We start from the raw sequence: 22133 nt of genomic DNA, 5'->3' as shown, positions 1-22133 counted from the left end.
ATTACTTTTGAGATCCTGCAGGCTGATTTCTCACCTTGCTCCCATATTCTGTTGCAGGACCTCATAACAGCCCTCCTTCCATCCATGTCGCTGGTATTGATGTGGACCACAACTCTCGTTGTTCACCTCCTCCCTCTCAGAGTGCTCTGCAGTTGTCAATAGCAATCTTGAATCTGGCATCAGTGAGCCAATACATAATAACAAAAGCAAAATGCTGCTCCAGAGATAGCAGGAACTGCAGATGCTGGAGAAGCTGAGATAACAAGGTGTGGAGCTGGATGAACACAGCAGGCGAAGCAGCGTCAGAAGAGCAGGAAAGCTGACCTTTCGGGCCTAGACCCTGAAGAAGCTTTTGTGCTCCTAAGATGCTGCTTGGCCTGCTGTGTTCATCCAGCTCCACACTTTGTCGTCTCGGATACTTCAGCATCTGCAGTTCCCATTATCTCGGACCTGCAGACCTACGGCTTGGAGTTGGAATTGGAAATGACAGTCCCCGGCTTGAACTGAGTGCGGATGTTGTCAACCTCAGTCTATGGAGCTGACACATGACAAACATTGAAAGAAAATACAGAAATTGCTGGAGAAACTCAGCAGGTGTTACAGCACAGAAAGCAGAGTTGTGTGTCGACTCCAGTGACACCATCAGAACATGAGAAATGTCTTTGGTATCTGGTAGGTAGCGGACGCTGATCAGCGGGAAGATGTTGGGTGGCGTTTGAAGGCACAGCCGGAGGGGAGGGAGGATGCCAAGTTGAAGGGGGAGGGGTGAAGCGAAGGGGGAGAAGGCAGGTAAATCAATGTTCTGTGCGGGACAAACGCGATCTCAGTCGCGCAGGCTTTCGCCGAAGCCAACTGGGCAGTGTCTTGCTCTCGACTTTCTAACTAACGCGATGTGCGGTGAGCGAAAACACACTTTTAAAACTTTATGAATCTTTCAATGGCAGCCTGCTGAGTGATTTCTCACTTTCTTCTGTGTTTTCTTGGTGCCGTTGTAGCGCTTCAGATTTTCTTTATCTCTTCATTTGCAGCAGATGTGCATGCTCGTGTCTTTTGTGGGGAAAACTTGGAGCAAAAAGTAATTTATGCTCGCTGTCAGATTACTGTTCCATTTCGATATTTGTTAGTACTTCGAAAAGTTTGTAGTGATAATGTACCTCCGCTTAGAACTGATGGTTTAGAGATGTATATCAGTCCAGTCAGACTATTCAAATCGATGTGGATTTCGCTCTTTCATCTCTACCCGAGACAAAAATTTAGCTTGTTGAAATCAGTAGAGCGAGGACAACTTTAAAATAATAAAGCAAGTAGTTGCGTGACTTTCTAAAACGCATGCATTGTGAAGAAGTCAGATTGGTCCCGAGAGACATGGATGGCGGACTGTTGTACAAAAATCCCTTTAAGCAACTGAAGAACTTATCTAAATAACTGTTAGCAAATTGTAATTTAACGTGGGGGCAAACTGTTGGCCTACTGTTTTAACAGCAACAAAAACAGAAATTGCTGGAAAAGCTCGGCAGGTCTGGCAGCATTTGCGGAGAGAAATCAGAAACGTTTCGTTTTGAATGGTCCTTCCCTTCTCTCCACAGATGCTGCCCGACCTGCTGAGCTTTCCCATCAATTTCTGTTTCTGATTTACAGCATCCGCAGTTCTTTCAGTTTTTATTTGCTATTTTAATAGGTTCCGTGTAGGCGTGTTTCTGTAGCATGTTTTAACTGAGTAATTTATATTACTGTTTGCACAAAAGTTCCTTCAATTTTACTGTCTCGTAATATCGTTAACCAGTTTCCTGACTCCAGTTTGAATTAAAGCAACGGGAGTGTTCTTTTAAGTACTTTTCGTGTCCTGTAAGGCTTCACAACTATTTTTCAAGTTGGTGTTATTATGTAGGACGACAACAGACAAAAACGATTCTAAAGAAGGTTTTGGAGTAGATCTGTAGCTCCCGAGATAAAGATCTCCTCCAAAACCTTAGAGACCCTACGGGCGCAACTCGTTCAAACTGGCAAGGAAATGGGAAAACTACGCCAAACGAGAGAGCGCAAGCCGCGAGCAACTCTCCTGTTGTGGGTGTTGAGGTTGGTTGGTTCGCGGAACAACAAACCAGCTCGGCGAGCCAACCAACCTCAACAAGATTCTAGAGAAAAACATGGCATGTGACCATTTTTGTTTGGGTGTCGGTTGAAGCATAAATGATAGCCAGAACTCTATCAAAAGCACTGCTGTAGAACAACATTATAGATTTGCTGTATAATTAATGTACCCCTAAATTCTGGTAGGAATATTCCCAAGTGTGGTGGTCTGAGTCACCATTCTGCACCATTCTTTTGGCATTCGGATTAAGCCATTGCCGATCCTGGCTCCTTCAGAAATGCAGATCGAACCTGAATTTCGCTGTTGCCTTCTAGTGCAGGAGAATGAGGCAAAGCCACGTAACACGATGCGAAACCCTTTCTCTTGGTAAGAGATGTGGTATTCTGGTAAGTATCAATGTCCCGAGGCTGCATGCGTAATCAAAGACGAAAAACAGTTGCTGGAAAAGCTGAGCAGGTCTGGCAGCATCTGTGCAGAGAAATCAAAGTTAACATTTCGGGTCCGGTGACCCTTTCTCAGGACGCTGTTCTGAGGAAGGGTCACCGGACCTAAAACGTTAACTTTGATTTCTCTGCACAAACGCTGCCAGACCCGCTGAGCTTTTCCAGCAATTTCTGTTTTTGTTTCTAATTTACAGCTTCCGCTGTTCTTATGGAGACAGTAGGAACTGCAGATACTGGAGAATCTGAGATAGCATGGTGGAGAGCTGGATGAACACAGCAGGCCAAGCAGCATCAGAGGAGCAGGAAAGCTGACGTTTGAGGAAGAGTCTAGAACCGAAACGTCAGCTTTCCTGCTCCTCTGATGCAGTTTGTCCTGCTGTGTTCATCCAGCTCTACACCTCGCTGTTCTTTCGGTTTTTACATGTGTAATCATTTAAATATCTAACTGCTGGAATTTCCTTGTTGACTGTGAACACAAACCTCATCCTCCATTCATGCCCCCACTCACACAGTGATCACCCCCCTCCCACCCCCCAATCCCCAACAGTGATTATCCCTCAGCCCAACTGCAATCACTCCTTATCCTCCTGACAGTCATCACCTTCACCTCCTACAGTCATCACCCCTCAGCTCTTCCCCAACAGTGATCACCCTTCACTCCTAAGAGTGATCGTCACTCACCCCCAACAGTATCACCGCTCGCCCACCCCAACAGTGATCAGCCATCACTTTCTGATAGTGATCACTCCTCACTCCTCATGCTCTCAACAGTGATCACCCCTTACCCACGATAATGATCACCCCTTTCCCCCCAACAGTGATCACCCCTCAGCCCCTAACAGTGATCACCCCTCACGCCTCGACAGTGATCATGCCTCACCCCGCAAAAGTGATCATCTCAAACCCCCGATGGTGATGGCCCTTCACACCCTTGACAGTGATCATCTCTCACCTCCGTGACAGTGATCCCCCCACCCCAATAGTGATCAACCAACTCCTGACAATAACCCCTACTCAACCCCCACAGTGATCACCCCTAATCGCTGACAGTGATCGCACCTCACTTTCTAATAGTGTTCACCTCTCATTTTCTGATAGTGATCCCCCTACCCCTAAAAGTGATCACCCCTAACTCCTGACAGTGATAACCCCTCACCCAACCTGATAGTGATCACCCCTCACCACTCTGACAATGTTCACTCCTCACCTTCTAATAGTGATCACCCCTCATCCTCCTGACAGTAATGACACCATCACCACCTCAATAGTGATCTCTCCTCATTTTCTGATAGTGACCACCCCTCAATCCCGCAAATGTAATCATCCCAATCCCTGATAGTGATCACCCGTCACCGTCCCAACAGTGATTATCCCTCACCCTCCCCAACAGTGATCACCCCTCATCACTTGACAATGGTCACCATTTACCCTCCTGATGGTGATCGCCCCTCACCCTCCCTGACGACGATCACTCACTGACCCTCCCAATAGTGTTCACCCCTTACCTTCCCAACAGTGATCAAACCCTGGATAATAAAGTGTGAAGCTGGATGAAGGATCAGAGGATCTGATGAAGGGTCTAGGCCCGAAACGTCATCTTTTGTGCTCCTGAGATGCTGCTTGGCCTGCTGTGTTCATCCAGCTTCACACTTTATTATCCTGGATTCTCCAGCGTCTGCAGTTCCCATTATCAGTGGTCAAACCCTCATCCCTCAACAAAGTTCACCCTTCATCCCCCAACAAACATCACCCCTCATCTCACTGACAGTGATCACACGTCAGTCCCGCCGGTGATCACCCCTCACTCATAATCCTCTAACAGTGATCACCCCTCCATCCCCCCTGAAAATGATCATCCCCAACAGTGTTCTCCTACCTCCCTCATGCTACAAATGTACAATCTGCTCACCTTCCCGACAGGTACACCACCTCACACTCAACATTCCCGATTCTTCAGACAGGTATTGGCCAGACAGGAGCCAGGGATGCATGAAAGTGAGTTTGTAGAGTGTATGTTGGAGCAGAGGAGGATTGGCACCTGCTTGCTGACAGAAGGAGTTGGATTGGCATGGGCGGGTGGGGTGTTCAGGCTGGCAGAGTTATGTCCAGGTGGGCGGTGCACAGTTAAGCCAGCAGTAGGATGCATATTGGGACCTGTGGAGGTCAGGCTGAAAGCTGAGAATGGGACAGTGGGAATTTTTAGTCGGCTGTGTTGGGTCACACTGTTATATTGGGTGAATGTGGAATTGGACTCTGTTGGGAATGAGAGAATTGGTCAGGGTGTGGTTATCAAGGGTTTAAGGTTGTAAGGATTAGTGTGGTGAGTCATGTGGTCAGTTTAATAGTTATCCAGGAGTTACCTTAGGTTTTTAATCTATAACTTTTCCTGGAAAGCTATTAGCTGAAGTGAGGTGGAGCCCTCCAAATTCTCCAACTTTAAGGAACTCTTTTGGAGGGTTCCAGACACAGACAGTTGCCCATCAGAAAATTCAGTTTCCTAGACAATTCTCAAGGATTCAGCTGTCAGGAATTCTGCATGGTCTCAATGCACAACTCCAATTTACACTGCTCGAACAGCTGTCTGGCCATTGGAATATCTGGGCCATTGTCTCCACTTTTAAGATTTACATTATGACATTTTATGTGGTGCATTCATCCTATACACATAATTTACTTTCAACTGCCAGAGTTTTCAACCAACTAAGTGTCAAAATTTGCTGTTGTAATTTGCTGACCACATTTATCTTTCAGCATTCACTAGCATAAAACCACTACAAGGTTGTTGGCTCTAAAATAGCTGGTGCAGGAACAGGAGCAGGCCTTTCAAGCCTTCAAATCTAAACAATCATTCAGTTGGATCATTATTGAACTGTGTCTTAACTTCATTCATCCACCTTGGTTCAATATACATTCATATCTTTGCCTAAAAAAAATCTATCAACCTCAGTTTTGAAATTTTCAGTTAACCTAATCTCAATAGTGTTATAGGGGTGAGAAACTTGGTTTTCAGCCATTCTTCCAGACTTGACCCATCAACAGCCCAGGTTGACTTTTGCCCTCTAAAGTAAAACTGCTTACTTCCTATGCCTTTGATCATGTTCATCTCTTAACCTCTTACAGCTCTACAACCCTCAGAGACCACTGTATTACCCCAATTTTGGTCTCTTGCGCATTACAGATAGAAATCCTTCCCTAAATTTCTTGACTTCTCTACCTGTTTTGCCTCCTTTTTAAGATGCTCCTAAAAATAAATCTCAAGCTATTGTTCTACATAAATAGGCCATACAATTCTACAAGCCTGCTCAGCCTTTTATTAAGATAGTGATTTATCTCTTTATGGTCTTAACTCCCCTTTCTTGCCTACTTCTCATTATATCCTCGTGGATCATTATTGTGTCTTTATGCAGCCCAGAATACATTCAATGATCCAGCCTCCAAGGTACAAGGTACAGTCTCAACTATTTCTTGTAGTAAAATGTCCCAACTCTTATACTGCACTCCCCATGTAATAAAGGTCATTATTTGCCTTCTCAATTACCACTGCTATTAAGGTAATGGTTTCAATCCACGGAGATAATGGGAACTGCAGATGCTGGAGAATCCAAGATAACAAAGTGTGAAGCTGGATGAACACAGCAGGCCAAGCAGCATCTCAGGAGCACAAAAGCCGACGTTTCAGACCTAGACCCTTCATCAGAGAGGGGGATGGGAGAGGGTTCTGGAATAAATAGGGAGAAAGGGGGAGGCGGACCGAAGATGGAGAGAAAAGAAGATAGGTGGAGAGGAGAGTATAGGTGGGGAGGTAGGGAGGGGATAGGTCAGTCCAGGGAAGACGGACAGGTCAAGGAGGTGGGATGAGGTTAGTAGGTAGGAAATGGAGGCACGGCTTGAGGTGGGAGGAAGGGATGGGTGAGAGGAATAACAGGTTAGCGAGGCGGAGACAGGCTGGGCTGGTTTTGGGATGCAGTGGGGGGAGGGGACAAGCTGGGCTGGTTGTGTGATGCAGTGGGGGGAGGGGACGAACTGGGCTGGTTTTGGGATGCGGTGAGGGAAGGGGAGATTTTGAAGCTTGTGAAGTCCACATTGATACAATTGGGCTGCAGGGTTCCCAAGCGGAATATGAGTTGCTGTTCCTGCAACCTTTGGGTGGCATCATTGAGGCACTGCAGGAGGCCCATGATGCACATGTCATCTAAAGAATGGGAGGGGGAGTTAAAATGGTTCGCGACTGGGAGGTGCAGTTGTTTATTGCGAACCGAGCGGAGGTTTTCTGCAAAGCGGTCCCCAAGCCTCCGTTTCGTTTCCGCCATGTAGAGGAAGCCAGACCGGGTACAATGGATACAGGATACCACATTGGCAGATGTGCAGGTGAACATCTGCTTAATATGGAAAGTCATCTTGGGGCCTGGGATGGGGGTGAGGGAGGAGGTGTGGGTGCCAGTGTAGCACTTCCTGCGGTTGCAGGGGAAGGTGCCGGGTGTGGTGGGGTTGGAGGGGAGTGTGGAGTGAACAAGGGAGTCACAGAGAGAGTGGGCTCTCCGGAAAGCAGACAAGGGTGGGGATGGAAAAATGTCTTGGGTGGTGGGGTCGGATTGTAGATGGTGGAAGTGTCGTCGGATGATGCGTTGTATCCGGAGGTTGGTGGGGTGGTGTGTGAGAACGAGGGGGATCCTCTTGGGGCGGTTGTGGCGGGGGCGGGGTGTGAGGGATGTGTTGCGGGAAATGTGGTCAAGGGTGTTCTCGACCTCTGTGGGGGGAAAGTTGCGGTCCTTGAAGAACTTGGACACTGGGATGTGCGGAGTGGAATGCCTCATCCTGGGAGCAGATGCAGCGGCGGCGGAGGTATTGAGAATAGGGGATGGAATTTTTGCAGGAGGGTGGTTGGGGGGAGGTGTATTCTAAGTAGCTGTGGGAGTCGGTGGGCTTGAAATGGACATCAGTTTCTAGCTGGTTACCTGAGATGGAGACTGAGAGGTCCAGAAAGGCGAGGGATGTGTTGGAGATGGCCCAGGTGAACTTGAGGTTTGGGTGGAAGGTGTTGGTGAAGTGGATGAACTGTTCGAGCTCCTCTGGGGAGCAAGAGGCGGCTCCGATACAGTCATCAATGTAACGGAGGAAGAGGTGGGGTTTGGGGCCTGTGTAGGTGCCGAAGAGGGACTGTTCCACGTAACCTACAAAGAGGCAGGCATACCTTGGGCCCATGCGGGTGCCCATGGCCACCCCCTTTGTCTGTCAGAAGTGGGAGGAATCGAAAGAGAAGTTGTTGTGGGTGAGGACGAGTTCGGCTAGGCGGATGAGGGTGTTGGTGGAGGGGGACTGGTCGGGCCTGCAGGACAGGAAGAAGTGGAGGGCCTTGAGGCCATCTTCATGAGGAATACAGGTGTAATCTGTTTGTCCATAAATAATGTATCTCAATTGTGAATCGATAGATTTCAACTAAACTTTATATGGCCCAGGGAAGAATTGATTTGATTTTGGCAAAAGTGTGGATGCAAATTCAGATTCTGGAGTTTTTAGAGAACTGAGTAACATTGAGTGATGAGTGAATTGACTTTTTAAAATAATTTTGTGGGTTGTGCTAGTTAGATTATTGTTGATTACTCTAGAATGTTGTGGATTGTCTCTGCTGCTGTACTGAAATTTGTCACAGTTGTCACGTGAGCAAAGTTTTCAGACCAGGTTGTTGGAAGTGAAGCTTCTTCAGTGAGGTGAAAGTTCTTAATTAGAAGGCGTCATTTTCAGATTTATATTTACAGAGCATCAACCAGGCAGTGAAAATAATCAAGGAAAAGTTGCATCATTGCGATAATGTTTAGGATATGTTCTACTGAGTGCCCTAATAGCTTGTTAGTTGCTGTACTTGCATGCAAACCTCTTGTGATTCATGTACAAGGACATCTACGTCCCTCTGTACCACAATATTCTGCAGTCTGTCTCAAATTAAATAATATTCAGCTGTCCAAACATCTTATATGATTCTGTGCAAAATAGTAATCATACTTAGGTGGCTCTGGAATGCTGTGATACATTCAAACAGTATGCAAATATATGTTGTTAAGTTCAAAACAGATAACCTTGTAATTCCACGTTGAGGACTAACTACCACACTTTTGACCACTCATTTAATCTGTAAGTGGCCCTTATTAACTTTCTGCTTCCATCTATCCTATGAACTGTTCTACCCAACTTAAGATAACCAAAAAAGAGTTGGATTTTTAGCTGTCTATTCCTTCATCTTTTTCAAGTTTCTTGAGCCTCTCAAATTCATTGAGTTTTATATATTCTAGCAGAGCTTCATATGCTCTTGCTCAACCAAGCTTTTCTGAACTCTTCCTTTCCTGCCCTCCACTATATTAGTAATAACTTTTGAAAACAAAGATTTTTAAAAATCTCACCTAAAATACTCAACACAGGGGATTCACAGCAGTTCAGTCAGCACTTCAAAAGTACACATACTTTATTAGGAACCTATTCATTGTACGTTTTAAAATCTCAGACGGAACATAGAACATTTGTTATTTTAGCATCTACCAATAGCTTTGTTACATTATAAAAATTTGAACTTTAGACTCGTAATGAATAATTAATATCAGGATTTCAATTGTTATGAATTGTTTGTCATGCTTTGGGATATCCTGTTTGGCTGGTATCAGAAAAATAACACATTTTTTTCATTAGTTGTGTATCTAAGTGAACATATTCATTGAGAGTAGAGATGTCTTCAGCTTGACTCACCCAGATAACACCCTGCCAAAAGGCTTAACTAATCACATTATTTTAATTGATTAAGTTTTTGAATACAAGTAGACAGAAGTAATTTGTAACTGAATACTATTTGTATTGTACAATCACAAAATTTACAATTCTTAACATTTGATGTTAATGGGTATAGACTCATTGAAGGTATAAGAAGTTAATAAATATTTTTGTATTTTAAGATTTTAGTTTATGATGTGTTTACAGGCTCAATAATGTGCTAAAGTTTCGCAGTATTGTAACCTTTATGAAAGCTGTTCAGTTGATTTCTTTTGGTTTCGTATCTTTCATGTATAACATCAAAGTATTTAAATATATTACAGAATATGAAGACATCAATTGCTGTGTTCCTTCTTAATCTATCTAAATGTTAGGCATCTCTTCCCATCTGAACAGAATAAAGATATGAGTTCTTGGTTGCTGAAACTACTTTGGGGTCACTGTGAGGTAATTGTTATATGCTTTTTGGTAGATTCTAATATTGTGTTCTGCAGTGATCAATTTGTGTCTAAACCCAAATCTTGTGTTATTTCCTGTAAAGTTGAGTGTTTTAGACAGTTGCAATTTGTCATCCAATGTTTAGAATTATTTTGAGAAAGAGAAGTAATTTTAGCTTTGGAATCTGAAGATGCCGCTATTAAAGTCTAACTTATGCTGTGTCAGTGTGAAAACATTCAGTGCACTGAATGCATGACTTGTTTTGACTGTACTGCAGGAAATGTTAACCCAGCCTTTTGGCAGCCTACTTTAAGTCAGACTGTTTCAGAAAAGTGGTCTCCAGTGGTTGGTCAAGTTATGGTCTGCATGTGCAGGCGAAAATGAGGGTTTCGTTGAAAATGAAGCTTTAGTCAATCAAAAAATAGAGGGAGTATTATAAGACCAATATGACAGAGGCTCCAGATAAGTATTTTTGGTCACATACTGTTGCAAATTTGCCGGATTCCTTGATTTTGGTGGTAATTGTGTATAAAAATTAATACAACATGTGTTTTTGATCTTTGTTCATTTTGATTTCTTTTCAATTTTATATTTTAGTTTGAAATATATAATACAGTATATAATACAATATAGCATAGGAACAAGCCTGTGCTGATTCCTAATCCTTACTTAGACCCATTACTTATTGCCCGTGCGTTATCCATCTGTTTGCCTCCTGTTCATGTGTCCATCAAGATATGCCTTAATGGTTGTTAACATGCCTGCTTCCACCACATCCACTGGCAGGGTTTTCTAGGCACCCACCATCCTATGTGTGAAAGGTTTTCCCCTTACTTCTCCCCTAAACTTTCCGTCTCTCACCTTGAAGCTGTACACTTTTGTAGTTGACCTTTCCATCCCGGGAAAAATCCTCTAACTAGCCCCACATCTATGTCTCTCATAATTTTGCAGACCTCTATCAGGTCACCCCTGCAAGCCTCTGCCTTTGTAGTGAAAACAACCCAACTTTGTCCAGCCTCTCCTGATAACTAAAACCCTCCAGACCAAGCAACATCCTCATAAACCTTCTCCGCACTCTGTCCAAAACATCCACATCCTTTTAGTAATGTAGCGACCAGAACTGCATGCAATGTTCCAAATGTGACTTACCCAAAGTTTTGTACAGCTGTAACACAACTTTCCAACTTCAAATTCAATGTTGCAGCTGATGGAGGCAAGCATGCTGTATGCCTTCTTGACCCATTTAACCATCCCATGTTGCCACTTTCTGGGATCTGTGGATCTGTACACCCAGATCCCCATGAATGTCAATACAGTGTGGAGTTGGAGGAACACACCTGGTCAGGCCATATCAGAGGAGCAGGAAAGTCGACATTTCAGGTTTACACCCTTCATCAGGACTCTAAGTCTACCATCTGTAGTTCTTGCTATCTCACTCTGAATATCAATGCTCCTAAGGGTTCTGCTATTCATTGTATAATTCACAGCTGAATCTGATCTTCCAAAATGCATCATTTTGAATTTATCTGGATTAAACTCCATCTGCCATTTCTCTGCCCAAATCTGCAATCTGTTTATATCCTGTGGGATCCTTTGGCAAGCCTCCTCGCTATTCGCAATACCACCAACTTTGGTGGCATCTGCAAATTTATTAAACAGGCCACCTGCATTTTCCTCCAGATCATTTATATATATTGCAAACAACAATGATCTCAGCACTGATCCCTGCAGAACACCACTAGTAACTGATCTCCATTCTGAAAAGCATCCTTCCACCATCAAACTCTGTCTTCTATGGCTAAGCCAGTTTTCTATCCATCTAGCCAGCTCAGCTTGGATCCTATGAGACAGTACCTTTTGTACCATCATGCCATGAGGTACCTTACCAAATTCCTTACTAAAGTCCATGTAGACAAAATTCCACTACACTTCCCTCATCAATCATTCTCTTGACCCCCTCAAAAAACTCAACTTGCTGAGACACAATCTTCCCTGCACAAGCACATGATGCCTATTGCTAGCAAATTTGTTCACTTCTAAATGCGAATAAATCCTGTCTTTCAGTATCTTCTCCAACAGTTTCCCCAAAACTGACGTCAGACACACCAGCCTAATTACTTGTGAAATAACTCCAGAAAAGCCAGTATCCCATCATGATGTCACCCTTTATTTACATGTGCATTGTATAGTATACTGACCCAGCCAGCTCAGAGCTGGCGCCTAGAGTGAACAGAATCCCTGACACTCCTGCTTATATCTGTCAGCCAGTGATCTATGATCGGACCAGGTTAACAGCCCCAATCAAGGAACTCGTGTTCTGTGAGGTCCACCAGACCGACTTCATTCCAATCATTACAACCTTGATTATCTCTGTTTCCCTTCTTAAACAAAGGAACAACATAATCAGTTAGTAAGTATCTGGACCTGAAATAAATTATTCCTGTTTGAAATAGCAGGTGAGTAATCAAAACGAAATGTTCAAATTTAAAGAAAAAATGTCTGAAACTTTTTGTTGTATAAAGCATTTCAAATGAGAGGAACAGCAAGATGATTTTACACAACATTACACAAGTTTAGTAATTTTCTGCCAACTAGTTCAAAAATTCTACAAAAAAAGTTGACCAATAGTTATTTTTAGGTTGGTAAACATGATCCCAAGATTTATTTACTTCAGTAACATACTTTGTTGTTTAACTTCGAAGTTTGCACGCAAGAGAAGCAAGTAACAAGTAATTAGGGCACTGAGTAGAATGTACCCTGCGTCACGCTGTGTTAACTCAATATTATTACAATGATGCTGCTCTTCCTTGAATACTTTCACCGTCTGGTTGATGCTCTGCAATTACAAAGCTGAAAAATGACATTTTTCGATAAAGAACGTCCATCTCATATAGATTGCCACTTTAGCCTTTTTTTAAAGAAAGAAAGGAGCTCTGCATTTTTGAGAGACCAATTCAATCAGGGCTCATCCAAAAATGCAAAAGTGTAGGTACTTCAAAGGAAGATAAACCAGGACCCTTTTCACAGCAGTCAGCTGCTGTATTCTGACATTTAAAGGTCCTGACAGCCACTCTGACAGCTGCTGTCAAATTGTAATACAAGGAAAGTGTGATGTTAGAATGCTGGACGGTAGGTTGCCACATAGGTAAAGGGGTAGCGTGTCAGTAAGTAGGGTGCCGAGTGGATAATGTTTCAGGGCACCAGTAGGGTAGGGTGCCTGCTGGAGAGGCCTTTGATGCAAGGGGGCCAGGTAAATGATGCAGCCTTTTGGATAGAGAGGGATGGGAGACGTTGGGTACAGTGGAGAGGGTGGGTCTACTCTGGAGAGTTTAGATTCCAGGTGTAGGGATGCAGCATGGTGACCAGTTGGGTGGAGCAGAGAAGGGGTAGTGAGGTCTCTGGTCCAGTCCGACAAGGGGGATTAGGTGGGTGGAATGGGTTGGGTCTGGTTTGGGATTGCGGGAGGTTGTCGGGTCCACTGAGATCCAGCATCAGGGGAGTCAGCTTGGGCTAGTTCTTGTGGAAAGGAGGTAGGATTGGATCTGGCATGGGGGTGTAAGGGTGATGGGTCAAGGCTGTCATCTGACACACTCCAGCAGGAGGGGTCAGCTCAGCTTAGGTCCAGAATGACGGGAACAATCAGTTCAGGACTGTTGGGTGGGTGTGTTATCAGGTCTGGTGAGAGGGAAGTGGGGATCAGCTGCAGAGTGGGGAGGGAAGAGGGTGGCTGTAGAGTGAGGGATGTGATGGAGTGTGTCAGCCAGTGGAGGAAGAGATATCTGAATGGATCAGGCAGTGGGATGAGGGGTTGGTTCCCAGGATGTTGAGTCAGGGTCTATGTTGCAGGGGTCTGGGGGAAATGTAGTTGGGCTGTGTCAAGTAAATTTGAGGTCCCTGAATAGGATAACCACAATTCAGAATTTGTATTTAGAAGTCTAATTTTCATAACTATTTGCTGAATTTGAACAGAACCCTTTGAATTCTCTGATTTAAATGGAAACTTTTATAGTATTCCAGGCACAGAGGAATTTCCCAGTGGAATCTTCAATTTCCTGAAAAATGCCTTCGGAGTCTGTTACAATGGAGATTCCACAGTGCTCCAATATGCAATTCCTACATATGCTGGAATAACAAATGTCTGGCCATCTGAAAATCCAGGCTATTACAATAAGTTTGATTACCAGGAAGGAAGGGCTTGGAATTTATTTTTGTAATGACAGCATAACTGGCATTATTGAATAAAACTGACCATGTCTTCTGCTGTCTCTGTTTGAACAGTTAAGTGCTGAAGTCTGGAAACATGCCGAGCTGCTGAGTACAGGAAGTAATGCAGTTGACTGAGGAGATAGGAAATCCAGGGAGGCAGAAGTGGTTAAGAATACAGTTTACTAATAATGAAGAGGAAAATGATGGAAGGAAAAACATGGCAAACAAATGCAAGGCTGAAACTTGCCATTTAGAAGCAATACATTAGAGGTTGGAAACCCTGATGGAAGTTGTAAGAGCTAAGATGTCTGTCTGTATTTGGTGCTGCGGTGCTGTGGCATAGTTGTAAGATCGTTCTCAAAGAATAATGTAAAGATTGAGGCTAATGCTCCAGGGTCACAGATTCAAATTCCACTGCAGCTGGTGGAATTTAAGTTAATAAAAACCTGGAATTAAAAGTAAGTCCTGGAAATGGTGACCATGAAACTATTGTTGGTTATGAAAGAGAGCTATCTGGTGCTTTATGAAGGAAATCTGTTGTCCTATCGAATCTGGCCTACACATGACTCCTGACCTACTCTTTACTGCCTACTGAAATGACCGAACAAGCCACTCAGTTGCATCAAACTACTACAAATTCAAAGGAGAAAGGAAACAAACCAGACAATTACCCAGCACCAACTTAGGTATTGGAAATATCAGCAGCACACTCAACACTGACAATTCTATAAAGCCCACCTTGCTAACATCTGTTGACGTGTGTCAAAATTCGGAAGGCTGAGTCACAGGCTAATCAAGGAACAGACTGACATAATAATATTCATAAAATCATATCTTACACTTAATGTGCCAGGCACCACCATCTTTTAGCATATCACTGGCAGGTCACAAACACCAGAGGTCACATCATAGCTAGATTGGGATGGAGTTGGCTGGAAGTCAGCAACATTGGCACTAAATCTAATGATGTCTCATGGCATCAGGACAAAGATGGGAGAAGGGACTTCTTGAAAATTGCCACCTGTCACTTATTCCCCATGAATATATGCTCTAAGTTAATTTCCATTAAAAGAAGCACCAAAAGTAGCATTAGCACAGAATATTTTCTGGGTGGAGAACTTCAGTGTCTATCACCAAGAGTGGCTTGTGGCACTATTATTTATTGAGCTGGCATAAAGACCATAGCTGCCTAACTGCATCTGGGCCATGTGGTGAGGAAAAACAAGAGAGAAAAAGTTATCTAAAGTCATAGAGTCATGGAGCTGTACAGCATGAAAACAGGCCCCTCAGTCCAACTTGCCCATGCCAACCAGATATTCTAAATAAATCTGGCCCCATTTGCCACCACTTCGCCCATATCCCTCTAAACCCTTCATATTCACGTATCCATCCACATGCCTTTTAAATGTTGTAGTTGTATCAGCTTCCATCGCTTCCCTGGCAGCTCATTCCATACACGCACTACCCTCTGTGTGAAAAAGTTGCCCCTCAGTTTCCTTTTTCATCTTTCCCATCTCACCTTAAACCTACGTCCTCTAGTTTGGACTCCTCCAGTCTGGGGAAAACACCTTGTGTATTCACCCTGTCCCATGTCCCTCATGATTTTATAAACCTCTATAAGGTCACCCCTCAGCCTCCGACACTCCAGGGAAAATAGCCCCAGCCTATTCACACTCTCCCTGAGCACAAACCCTCCAACTCCGGCAACATCCTCATAAATTTTTTCTGAACCCTTTCAAGTTTGACAACATCTTTCCTATAGGACCAGAATTGCACACAGTAATTCCAACAGTGGACTAACTAATGTCCTACAGCAGCAACATGACCTCCCAACTCTTTTACTCGATGTACTGACCAACAATGGCAAGCGTACTAAACGCCTTCTTCACTATCCTGTCAACCTGGAACTCCGCTTTCAAGGAACTGTGAACCTGCATTATTTGTTCAACAACACTCCCCAGGACTTCACCATTAAGTATATAAGTTCTGCCCTGATTTGCCTTTCCAAAATGCAGCGACTCACATTTATCTAAATTAAACATCATTTGCCACTCCTTGGTCCATTGGTCCATCTGATCAGAATCCCTCGTTGTACTCTGAGGTAACCTTTTTCACTGTCCACTATACCTCCAATTTTGGTGTCATCTACAAACTTACTAACCATATCTCACATCCAAATCATTTATATAAGTGACAAAAAGCTGTGGACCCAGCATCGAATTTTGTGGCGCACCGCTGGTCACAGGTCACTAGTGTAAAAATCAACCCTCCACCGCCACCCTCTGTCTCCTGCCTTTAAGCCAGTTCTGTATCCAAATGGCTAGTTCTCACTGTATTCCATGTGACCTAACCTGGCTAATCAGTCTACCATGAGGAACTTTGGTAAATACCTTACTGAAGTCCATTTAGATCACGTCCACTGCTATGCTCATTGTGTTGTTTGGCACTGATACTATGCTAAATGGAAAAGATTTCACACAAATCTAGCAATTCAAAACATATACGAAGTGCTATGGGACATCGGCAGCAGCAAAATGATACTCAACCACAGTCTGTAAGCTCTTAGCCCAGTGTATCCTCATTCTACCATGGCCATTGGGCTGGGAGAGCATTCCTGTGATCCATTGAAGATTGCAGGGTGGCATACCAGGAACAGCACCAGTTTTACCTGAAAATGAGGTATCGACCTGGTGAAGCTATAACACAGGAAAGCATACATGTTAAACAGCAGAATGAAGATACTTTTGATGGAGCTCATTGATTCCACAGCCAACATGTCAGTACAAAGTTCTTTGGCCTGCCACATCCAGATATGAATAGTGGTAGACAGTTAATTTAATAACCAACCATAGGAGAACACTCTTCAAAAAACTCTATTCTTAGTGATGAGATATTTGCAAATGCTTCAGCATTGTCTTCACTTAAAAGAAAAAATGACAATTTTAGATTTTTTCAAAATCAACCTATTTAGGTATGTTATTACACACTTCTAGAGCAAGTGAGTTTTGAACCTAAGCCTCCTAGCTCAGAGGTAGGGACACAACCCCTGAACCACAAGGTAACTAGGAGAATGGACCGAAGAATGGATTGAAAGTGACGAGCTTGTGCAGCAAATTAGCATGAATATGAATGGAATAGCTGCTTTCTTTGTTGTAAACATCTATGATTCTTCTTGAAGTCCAGATTGAAGATTGCTAGTGCTGTTCGAAAAAAAACTGCAGATGTTGGAAATGTGAAACAAAATCAAAACTAGCTGGAGAAACACAGTAGCTGTGACATCAACTGTGATGAGAAAACAGAGTTAACATCTTGGATCCAATGCAGAAGCGTTACAGGACCCAAAATGTTGGTTCTGCTTTCTCTCCATAGGTGCTAGCAGACCTGCTGAGTTTCCCCAGATATTTCAGTTTTTGTCAATACTGTTAACTGTTAAGTTTTTTTGGCACTTACAATTCAATACGTAATCTTGTTCTGAACTTTCCAAAAAGAAAATAAACTGTCAGTTTCAGGGAGTTTCATGGAGGGTTTTTCTTTGCGAGCTGTAATGAGTTATTTCACACAATTCTCCACTGAACACCTTAGTAAGTAAGCAACAAGCCTCTTTGACACTGCAACAACCTATCTTCTGCTCACGAGCAGCAAAAGTGCTTGCTGCTGCCAGGACTTTCCGGGTTCCTGCTATAGGTGCCATATTTAAAATGCAGCTGGGCACCAGGTCAAATGTTGCCAGATAGGATTAGCCCTTTCCAGTTAAGGTAGTGGGAGGGAAAGAAGAAAGAAAAGCTTCTGAGGGAACTTCCTGATCATTGGGAACATCCTTCTTCTATTTACCCTGTCTATCCTGTCAGAATTTTGTGCATTTTTATGAGTTTCATTTTCCCTAATTCCATTGGTTTTAATTCTAGCCAATCCAGTCTCTCTTCAGTACTGCCATCCCAGAAATCAATCTGGTAAACCTTTGTTTCACTCACTCCAGAGTCAGAACAATCTTCCTCAAGTAAGGAGATTCCATTTGGAGACAGTACTCCAGGTGTGGTCTCGCCACGGCCCTGTACAATTGCAGGAAGACATCTCTGTTACAGTACGCAAATCCTCTTGCAATGAAGGCCAATGTATCTGAGATAATGGGAACTGCAGATGCTCGAGAATCCAAGATAACAAAGTGTGAAGCTGGATGAACACAGTAGGCTAAGCAGCATCTCAGGAGCACAAAAGCTGAAGCTTCAGGCCTAGACCCTCTGATGAAGGGTCTAGGCCCAAAACATCAGCTTTTGTGCTCCTGAGATGCTGCTTGGCCTACTATGTTCATCCAGCTTCACACTAGGCCAATGTATCTCTTTGCCATCTTTACTGCCTGCCACACTTGCATGTTTACTTTCAGCAACTGATGTACGAGAATACCTAGGTCTCTTTGCACACCCACTTTCTATCCCAATTTATTTCCAATCAGGTAATAATCTGCCTAATAATATGTTTTTGCTACCAAAGTGGATAACCTCACATTTATCCACATCATATTTCATTTGGCATGCATTTGTCCACTCTCTCAATTTGTCCAAATCATACTGAAACAACTCTGCATCCTTCTCACTGTTCTCCGTCCCAGCTAGCTTTGTGACATCTGCAAACTTGGAAATATTACATTTAATTCTCTCATCTAAATCATTAACATATATTGTAAATAGCTGGGATCAAAGCACTGATCCCTGCAGTACTCCACTAGTCACTGGCTACCACTTGGAAAATGAACCATTTCTTCCAACTCTTTCTTTTGTGTCTGCCAACCAGTTCTGCAAACATGTCAGTACATGCCAATGTACATACAAATTGCAAGCCGATCTCTTATGTGGGACCTTATGGAGAGCTTTCTAAATGTCCAGGTAAACGACATCTATTGGCTTCCCCTTATCAACTCTGCTAGTTACATCCTTGAAAAATTCCAGTAGATTTGTCAAGATGATCTCCCTTTCATAAGTCTATGCTGACTCTTTCTCATCCTGTCATTGCTTTTTCAAGGGCATTCACTCCTTAATGCAGAGATCTGACAGCTATGAAGAATTAGCATCATGGCAACTTCCAGGGTTCTTGGGGAAGATCTCTAAAATGTGGAATTAATGATGACGGATGAGTTATAAATTGATCAAAACAGAACCCTTTTTTGTGATGCATTATGTAATTGTAGTCATAATGTGATATATGTACACTCAATATGCCCTGGACCTCGAGGAAGCAGGCTATGTTGACAAAGCCTACTGCTCGAACTCCTGTCCTGACCTCATCAAGGGAAAATGAAATTAAATAGTGTGATTCTGCATAAATTGCATCAGTAGCAACCTTGATACATTTGAGGGTTGAGGATCCCACATTTTGTTCCCAGTGATCCTTGGAAGCAGCAGTTGTACATAAGAGTTTGGGCACCTGTCACCTTGATGACCCTCTAGATAGAATGGCCATCCATCCCTTCAGGTTGAAGGCCCTTCTCCAATAGATTGCACAGATTTGTAATGGTGTCACAGGATATCCCCACTTGTCAGTGGCAAATCACCTTCCTGATCTGAAGGAATTAGCATTGAGGACAATAGACTTTCGCCTTCTTGTAACTTCTGCTGTGGCCTCTTCATTTGGAGGCTTTATGGCAAATATCAGAAGCAAAGCAACTCTTTAATAATGTGAACAGTCAGCTATCACAGCATGCACATATGGAAGTTTACCATAGTCTTTGATCCAGTAGGATATGAAGGACTTTGACAAGGAGGCAATGGAATGCCTACATAATGAAGTAGACTCTATTCCAGTGTGTGCAGCACAAACTGTGTTACATAAATATAGTAGGAGATTAAATGCATTTTGATTAATGAAACTTTGCCTCCCTTGTGCATTGCACATAAAGGCATGACAATTCAAGGTCAGAGAAATAATCTCCCAAACCGTGTGCAGCAAATAAAACTTTAGATTGTCATTGTGAAGTGTGGCCCACAGGTGAGACTTTACAGCTTACCTGTGACACTACCGCTTCACAGAGATGACTATGATTAATTTGTAATGACCAGTGATATGATCAGAATTGCTTGTGTCTAGGATTTGTGTTTAACATAGTTGGTCACTACATGTAACTCACATGCAAAATTCTGTGATTTCAGATGTCTTTAACCTGTACACTGTAAATGTCTCAGTAATGCAGTTGCCCCTTAAAAGGCTCCACATCATTCATCAGAGCTTTCTCCCTCAGAAAAATTAACACTGCTCCAGGTGTGGTGGTAGCCATTTTTCATCTTATTCTGCATTTATGATTCGAATGACAATGGAAGGTATCATGTCTGGTGAGTTGCAGGCTCAGCCTTCGGTCTGAGGGACCCTTCCCGAATCTTCATAGTCCTTTCTAACTTACACCCACTGTCAGTCCATTGATACTGACCTTCCAAATGTTCCAACCCTTCTCTTTTACTTACATTTTCATCTCCCTGCTTTACCCCCAGACTTTCAAGCCTTAATTAAGCCAGTCGCCATGATGCATGGATCTCCTCCATGAATAACCTATGACCTCCAACTCTCTATTGTCTTCCACCCTTTTAAATTGATTGTCTCCCTTCAAAACTATTGACCCTGCATGCCAACATGCTGATTCTAATCAGAGATAATGGTAACTGCATATCTGGAGAATCCAAGATAACAAAGTGTGAAGCTAGATGAACACAGTAGGCCAAGCAGCATCTCAGGAGCACAAAAGCTGACGTTTCAGGCTTTTGATGAAGGGTGTTCATCCAGCTTCATACTTTGTTATGCTGATTCTAATGCCTACACTGACCTTCCCAACTTCGTCACCAGAGTTGTAGTCCTTGTTAACTTCCCTTTGCTTTCATTGAGTTGATCCACCCCAGTACTGACTCCTGATGCCCACTCCTTGACTGACCCTGAAAGGACAGCTCGGACAGATAAGTGCCCAGCATAGCTCAATGACTGACTCTGTAGTTTCAATTCCTCAGACAGCTTGCACTGGACATGCAGCACTAACTGTAGCCTACTCTCCGGACTATAATGATATGGAACCTTTGAACATGCATGTCCCTAGAGTCTGACTGATTGTGACCAAGACCCAGGACTGACTATGAATGTCAGTCCCTTGACTGACTTTGGCAGGATCCTTTAAATGATGATAAGTCCCTTTGAGCTGACTGAGGACTACACCCTTTGATACTTTGAGACATGGCTGTGCATGCAATGTGTTTTTCTTTTGCATAAGTTGCAGACGCATGATGCAAGTTTGACATTGATATAACATGATGCCATAAAACAACATCCCAATGATATCAATGTGGACTTCACAAGCTTCAAAATCTCCCCTCCACCTACCGCATCCCAAAACAAGCCCAGAACATCCCCGCCTGCTTAACCTGTTCTTCCTCCCACCTATCCCCTCCTCCCACCTCAAGCCCCACCCCCATCTCCTACCTACGAAACTCATCCCGCCCCCTTGACCCGTCTGTCCTCCCTGGAGTGACCTATCTCCTCCCTACCTCCCCACCTAAACTCAACTTTACTGACTCCATCCCGCCTCCTTCACCGGTCTGTCTCCTCTCCACCTATCTTCTCCTCTATCCTTCTTCTATTCGCCCCCCCCTCCCTATTTATTTCAGAATCCCCTTCCCCTCCCCCATTTCTGAAGAAGGGTCCAGGCCTGAAACGCCAAGCTTTCCTGCTCCTCTGATGCTGCTTGGCCTGCTGTGTTCATCCATCTCTACACCTTGTTATGCCTGCTCCCTTGACTGTTCCTTGCTGGGAAATGTGACAGGCTGCCTGGCTTTGTGCCTGCACTAAAAGACCAGGCAAGACAGAAGTGTTGTAAGCTTATACATTCTGAATGAGGTGGCATTGTTCAAAACGGCAAGGCAAGGCAGAGGTAGAGTCATAATGTTGTACAATACAGAAACAGGCCCTTCAGTTCAACTCATCTATGCTGACCACATATCCTAAATTTATCTTGTCCCATTTGGCCCATATACCGCTAAACCCTTCCTATTCATGTACCCATCTTTCAAATGTCATAATTGTACCAGCCTCCACCACTTCTTCTGGCAGCTAATTCCATACTCGCACCACATTCTGCATAAAAAAAGTTACTCCTTAAGCCCCTTTTAAATCTTTCCCCTCCAGCTTTGGACTCCTCTACCCCGAGATAAAGACCTTGGCTAGTCACCCTA

General features: G+C 43.6%; 1 protein-coding gene across 2 annotated transcripts in view; it reads left to right on the top strand.

Annotated features, from left to right (window-relative positions):
* The first annotated feature begins 790 nt into the window (after window positions 1-790).
* The window catches only part of LOC125458172 (glutamine--fructose-6-phosphate aminotransferase [isomerizing] 2-like), an 84963-nt gene continuing 63620 nt past the window's right edge, over window positions 791-22133 (top strand). The window contains exon 1 of one of the 2 annotated variants that reach the window (XM_048543139.2): window positions 791-897. In XM_048543139.2, the coding sequence (XP_048399096.2) occupies window positions 798-897 (100 nt within the window). In that variant the 5' untranslated portion in view covers window positions 791-797. Of the gene's footprint in view, window positions 898-2364; window positions 2479-22133 lie in introns of those variants that run through there. The other variant, XM_059650686.1, reaches the window with a different exon arrangement.

This window comes from Stegostoma tigrinum, chromosome 13 (genome assembly GCF_030684315.1).
Source record: "Stegostoma tigrinum isolate sSteTig4 chromosome 13, sSteTig4.hap1, whole genome shotgun sequence".
NCBI lineage: Eukaryota > Metazoa > Chordata > Chondrichthyes > Orectolobiformes > Stegostomatidae > Stegostoma > Stegostoma tigrinum.
Note: the sequence above shows the minus strand (reverse complement) of the source record. Positions and strands in the feature narration are given on the sequence as shown.